The sequence below is a fragment of the Chironomus tepperi genome, unplaced genomic scaffold, assembly GCF_022539635.2.
Source record: "Chironomus tepperi strain 1889 unplaced genomic scaffold, CSIRO-AGI_Ctep_v1 contig_275, whole genome shotgun sequence".
Taxonomy (NCBI): Eukaryota; Metazoa; Arthropoda; class Insecta; order Diptera; family Chironomidae; genus Chironomus; species Chironomus tepperi.
Window position 1 is genome coordinate 101,879 of NW_027226397.1, and position 6,969 is coordinate 108,847.

General features: G+C 32.1%; 1 protein-coding gene across 1 annotated transcript; it reads left to right on the forward strand.

Annotated features, from left to right (window-relative positions):
* The first annotated feature begins 221 nt into the window (after positions 1-221).
* On the forward strand, positions 222-6,166 carry LOC139091989 (uncharacterized). Its single transcript, XM_070642255.1, has 3 exons — positions 222-829; positions 3,547-3,880; positions 5,036-6,166. The coding sequence occupies exons 1-3, from the start codon at positions 716-718 to the stop codon at positions 6,118-6,120; spliced, it is 1,533 nt and encodes a 510-aa protein (XP_070498356.1). The 5' UTR covers positions 222-715; the 3' UTR covers positions 6,121-6,166.
* Positions 6,167-6,969: the final 803 nt, after the last annotated feature.

Below are 6,969 nucleotides of genomic sequence, written 5' to 3' on the forward strand. Positions count from 1 at the left end.
CTAGTTACGAACTAGATATTTATATTGTCCATCACAGCATTATACACTTGAACACAACTCTTACTCCATATCCAACCTGGAAGTAAACGAATGTAATGTGCCGTAATTTTAAAAAATATAAAAAAATCTCTGTTCGAAAAAATTCATTTCATTCCCGGGTTGTCATTTCACATTTCATTTGTGTGCGATGTGTCAACAAAGACAACGGCGCTTATCTTTCTAGAACGATATCGAGGAACAACACAAAAAAAAAATTAAACAATTGGATTTCAAGTCACAAAAAAATAAATTTTACAACTTTATTAAACATTTTTTCAACAGTTTGTTTTTAGGCATCAACGATAAAGCAATATATATCTTCAATCTCATCACGTTGCCATTGAGACATTTATATCATGTGTGAATAAGACATATTAATTGACTTCTTGTGTAAATACACTCTGACTTTTCATTAAATATTATTTTTTGTGACTCAAAAAAAGTAAAGTTTTTCATCAGAACGAAAAACTACGAGAACGAGTAAAGACACGGCAAAAAAGAAGTTGTTGTTGTTGTGCAACATAAAAGTGAATGGATTTTTGTGTATTATTTGTGAAAAGACAATAAAAGGAGGAGAAAGACAATCTTCCTCAACGCAATAATTTTATTGTGCAGTGAAAAGCTCTAAAAAGACAAAAGAAAAGTTTTATTTATTGTCGAGGAATTGGAGCATAAAATGATGCTAAAACTATCGTTTCTTCTACTTGCAATAATTCATATTGTCGTATCGAGTACGATTTTTAATGATACAAAGCACCCAAATGTTATCTTATTGCATGTCAATAACTTGGTATGAATATCATAAAAATTTATTTTAATTTGAATGATGGTTTTTAACACCGAGAAGAACAGGCTGGGGTTAGATGACTGAATGTCAATCTGAGTTGACAAAAAAACGTTAGAACTAGTCATCAACTAGACATCAACTTGTCATCAACTAGTTATAACTCGAATTTTACAACTAGTTATAATTAGTTTTACTGTACAAAAATACGTTATCACTACTTAATGACAAGTTATTATCCAGTTGATGACAATGACGATGGCTGACTAGACTCTGACCTGAGATAGAATCGAATTTGGCCCGAGGGCAGATTTTCAGCCGGTTCTACGATTTGTGTCTTACGATTATTATGACAAATTCCACAAATTTCATGTTCATAGCTTATCCAAGTGGACAATAATCTGTTTAAATTAGTTTTGCCATAATCAAGTTGATAATTAGATGTAACGTATTTTTGTTCACTAGGAAAAATTATGAACTTGAAATTTGTGGAATTTGTCATGAAACCCGCAAGGCAAAAACCCAAGAATTGGCTGAAAACTAGACCCAATTCAATTAAATCAGTTTTCAGGTCAGAGTGAAGTCAAGTTTAGTGTTGGATTTACGCCCTAATAACAACACATTTGGTGTACTAATCACCGTCTGTTCTACTCGAGTACGAATCCTAATCGACACATTTAGTGGCATACAGGGTGGCATATTTTATAACATTCATAAGTAGACAGCTTGTTCTAGCCTTTATTGATATGGATTTACCTTTTTAACAATATAATGCATTGTTTTGAATTTACAAGGTTTTACCTTTATTCTGTCAGTTTAAGGTCATTGGCTAGGTTATGATAGGTACAGTGACAGTTGAATCTACTTTAAATAAAAATATGTAAAAAAAAGTTTTTTAAAGATACGCTTTTATTTAGGTGCAATGAAAAGTAGAAAATAATATTTAGATTCCAGTCTCAAATTTAAAAGAGACAAATTTTTAAAATTCGATAAAGAAAATTATAATAAAAGCGTGGGCTTTGATAATGGCTTCTGTAGATTTGCCCACGCTTTTATTATAATTTTCTTTGTCGAATTTTAAAAATTTGTCTCTTTTAAATTTGAGACTGGAATCTAAATATTATTTTCTACTTTTCATTGCACCTAAATAAAAGCGTATCTTTAAAAAACTTTTTTTTACATATTTTTATTTTTTACTTTTTAGTTTTCTCTATCAAAAATTGTTAGTATCCGAATTGTTAATACTGAAGACTAAAAATCGCTTTTAAATGTCAATTTAAATTTTAATTCGAAATGAATTTGGTTCTAAATAGAACAGAGTACACAAATTTTAAAAAATTTCGATTTTGTATTCCATGAAGATAAATTCATACTTTAAAACAGGCCAAAAATTAGGGTTTGTTATTATAAAATCGTCAACTTTCAATTTTTTCCTAAAATTCTTTTTGGTTTCTATTGAAAATGCTTAATAAAAGATTTTGTTAAAATTTCAGATCAATCGGATAATAAATGTGGTCAATATGTCGAAAATTCCTTTGATTTTGAGTAAAAATACTAGTTTTTTGGCCCTAACTACTACGAAATTTTAAAATTTTGCAAAGTTCGTTTTACTATAATACAGAGTATCTAAGATATACTTTCATGCCAAATTTCAGCTCTCCAGCTTCCATGAAAGTAGAAATATATCAAGAAATCGTAGATTTTGGCCTTAAAAAACTAGTTTTTTGGCCCTAACTTTAGCAAAATTTAATTTTTTTTCAAAAATCTTATTAATGTGTTCTATATTAGCCTATAATACACCACTATGCCAAATTTCAGCCTCTGAAGTTAAGTAGAAGTGGTCGAAGTAGGTACTTGAAAATTTGAAAGTCTTAAACAGAGCAACCTAAATAAAAGCGTATAAAAACCTTTAGTTATTCAGATCTTTTGAGATCCAGATCTGTGTTAGGGCGATTTGAAGCTAGTGATTGTTTAACTAGTGAAGATGCGCCAGACTACTGCACTCAATAGACCTAGAGTTTAAACTGGGATCATAACCAGTCAGAATTCACTTAAATGATTGGATAATCAATCATTAGAGTAGTGTTAGGTAGTAAATTTCTGTTGTATAAGATCACAAGATCAACAAAATATTTATTTTTGGTAGCAACTTGTCAATCACAAAATGATGTACAACTCTTATTGATAAGTAGCGCTTGTTATAGATTCAAAAATCATGTTATTTATACATCGACAAAGTCTCGAGACATCATTTTTTATTTCTGGAATTATCGCCGGCAATATCGCACGTTTAGTCTTAAAATATCACTAAACAAATATTATGATTGTCATAGAGATAACTCTTAGATCTGCCACATGTGTCTTCCATGTGACGGTTGTAAAGTTTAAAGACTGATTTTTGTATAAATTGTAGCTTTATTTTTTGAATCAGAAGATCATCTAATAGGTAAAGAGACCGTTTTTAGGTGATGTAGTGGTCTTTATGTACCATGAAAGCATGCTCTTGACCTGTTAGGGTCACCCCTATTTATCTGCACCAATTTATCATGTCCAATATAAATTCAGCATAAAAGAATTGTTGCCAATTTCTTAATTCTTGTCATTCAACTGTCACATTTCAACTTTTAAGTCCACCTAAATGTGTCGAACAGATTCATTCATTACGCCCTTCACATCACTCAGCAACTATCTCTTTATATCACATATGTGTGTCTCTTTCACAGAACTGGAACGATTTGGGTATTCATGTGAATCGAGTTGACAATGAAAATTCAACACCAAATATTGATCGTTTGGCATATGCAGGAATAATATTGAATCACTTTTACTCAAATGGAGGAAGTGAGTCACTATATTCAGGATGTTACAAACGTTCATCATACGGCAATCCCAATCTTTTGTCAACATATTTCGAACGTAATGGATATAATGTGAACATTTTAACATCAAAAAATTATACAAATGCTGGATTGTTCTACAATACGATATTCAATTCAATTTCAAATAACAATGAGCCATTTTTACTATCTGTTGACTTTGGATATCTTGGATATGATAGTGAGTATGGAGTGTTATGCATTTATGACGTTCAATATGATTATTGATGGAGAGTTAAATGACCAGACATGGTTGTAAGCAGGGATTAATGCATAGGTGTGTATTGGGTCTAGACAATTACTTACTTGCTTATTTTTTTGTCTAGAGCGCACATAAGCTTATTGGTTAGCAAAGGAAATGTCTGAAGACGCTTCTGTTTAAGCTCCATACCGGCCTTTTCTTCACATTTAATGCAATGACTTGTTCATCCAAATAGCACAAGAAAACTAATCGATGCAAAATCCAGGCCGACTTAACGATGACCGTCTGGATTTAAATCGAAAGCTACATCAAGTCAGAGTCACACCGGCCTGGTAACGAATTTTGCAAAGATTCACTGTTTCGTGCTTTTCGGGCCAGTCATGATCGCTATTTACCTATTTCACTTGTTGTGCAGAATCTTTTCTACAGATCAACTGCAATCAATGACCTCCCTAAGAGATCTCTTAAAGCTGGGCCAAGCCCTGGTATTTGTTTGCCAAGTACCGATACTAAATGAGATACTATGTCTCTCAATAGCTCTTTTCACGACCTCATGATCTCTAGGTCTGAATAATTAAACAACTTTATTGCTTGTAATTAGGGTTGGGCAAATATTCGAATATATTCTAATACGATTTTGCCCACTTGTAATACTAGGATTAAAAGGGTTAGTATCTGGACTTTAAATAGTGTCTCTAGTTGTGATGGGTCTTTGGGTCTGTCGCGACACATCCTGGTGGAAAGCCTTGACTAAACCACACACGGTATGAATCTTATCATGGCTTATCCAAAATGTTCGGTACTCAGCTTGTCCTACACTAGTCTATAGCAACACTGAACACTTTTATTCAGGCATCTTATTATCTAATCCCAGACATTGTCTGTGGCACTGTATATTTGTCTATTTTAAACATTTAGTCTAACCTTGTCAAGTACTAGACGATTTTGAGTCAAAATTACTTTTATGATGTGATAAAACACTAGTAAATGTCATTTCATTTGTGACTAATTTAGCTATCTGATTCATCAGCACAAGCTACACATTTTATACATATTGAACGTCATTTGCGAACAAACTCTTATGCAATTGAACAAATATTGTCATTTATTTTATCAATATTACTTAATTTCCAGTCAAAATATCAGTTCTCGACGACATCGTCGGCACAATTGTGTCAAAATTACACGAACGTGAAGTACTTAAAGACACAATAATAATCTTCATGGCATTGCCAACAGAAAATGCATATGAGATGCAAAAGTCACCAATTGAAAGCAATATACGTCGTATAGCATTCATCTACAGTGACTTATTATCCATTAAACAAAGTGTTTCAAATGAATTATTTCATATAAGTGATATCCTACCAACCCTAGTCAATGCTGCACATCTTGAATGGCGTACTAAAGATCGAATTTTTATTGATGGTGTAAATCATTGGATGGCACTCAACAATAATGAAAAAGTACGTACATCAATTTATGGTGATAATTTTTTTATCGATAACAACTGGAAGCTATGTTATGGCACATCAAATTCAATCATTTATGACAGTATCAATAATCAAAACATGGAAAGTGCTACAAATGAAAATTATGACTTTAATACATACGTTGAATCAATTATCAAATCAGATGTCCATGAACTGTTTGATGACATAACAGCAAATAAGATTATGTTAATAAGACATCGTGCAAAAATCCATTGTAATATGAATGATATAAATGAATCTATTGTCATCAATATTGAATGTAGTCGTACACAGCCATGTCTATTTGATTTGCAGACTGACCCATGTGAGTTCGATGACATGCACGAGAATGAATTTGATTTGAGAAGGGATGAAATGAAGAATATATTTGAACAATATTTGAACAATGGAATTATAAAGGATTTTTCAAATACTGATGAACATCATCCATCGATACCGGGCGACCATCATCAGACAAATTCATCTGTAGATGATTCTCATGTGATTGGTGATCCCTTATCGACACCGAGCGGTGGATTAGATGGTTTTCTAACATTATTTATAGCATTGGTTGTGTTTTTGACATTACTCGTTATTATTGTGTGTATTAAGGAACGATGCAACTCAAAACGTAGCGTCTATCTTGACAAGTCAAAGAAGGTCACATTTAGTGATGAAAGTGGAGTTGCTGCTAATGGAATTTCATCAATTAGTTCAACTATTCAAAAGAAAACTAATAGTCATTAGCTCAAATGTAATGAAATGGAAATTTATAAAGTTTAAATTAATTAAATTGAATTTTTTTTTTCTTTCTTTCTTCATTCTTCTTTACTCAGATAAATTAATTTTTTTTTTTGCTTTTATTTTAGTAGTGATGAGAAGGGGGAATGAAGGTTTGATGGAATTATTCATCTTCTTGGTGTAGATTCGATTAAAGTATGAGCTTACTTATATGTTTCAGGATGAAATAATTTTGTTAATTTTTAGGGTGCCTTTTTAGGAGGGTTTGCCAATATACGCAGTCCTGCAGTTTTTTGTACCTATGCATATATGCGCATCTAATTTTGGCAAACCCTACTACATATTTAGTGTATCATAGGACTGAGTTTTTGTTGGTTTTGATAACACTTTCCTTCCCTTTCCGCTGAATACGCCCCTGACTAGTTGTATGTCTACTTCAAAAAATAACTAATGTAAGAAGCTCAGGAATATTAACAATCATTCTTATCCATTGAAACCAGAGCTTATTATTATTATTATTATTATTTTTAGCTGTTCTTACTTCGCTGACCACACAGATCAATTATAAACTTTAGCCTCATTTACCAAAAATAAGTGAAATACTGTCTCTATAAATAGCCTAGAATTGTAGCCTCCTAACCTTACAGACAATTATTATACTCATCTAAATGAGTATACTGAATCAATATAGTCGAGGACAATTAATTTTGCAAGCATACTCATGAGCCTGTTCGAGCAAATGGTCGTTGCATCAGACAGAACAAAGCAGAAAGTTATACAGACACCTTCATGTCATTGGCAAACAATTCGAAATAGTGCAAGAATTCAAGTACCTCGGATCTTTCATTAACACCT

Coding starts and splice junctions, on each gene's coding strand:
- LOC139091989 (XM_070642255.1), top strand. CDS start 716: ATGATGCTAAAACTATCGTTTCTTCTACTTGCAATAATTCATATTGTC. Junction 830..3,546: donor TATTGCATGTCAATAACTTG/GTATGAATATCA, acceptor TCTCTTTCACAG/AACTGGAACGATTTGGGTAT. Junction 3,881..5,035: donor TGGATATCTTGGATATGATA/GTGAGTATGGAG, acceptor CTTAATTTCCAG/TCAAAATATCAGTTCTCGAC.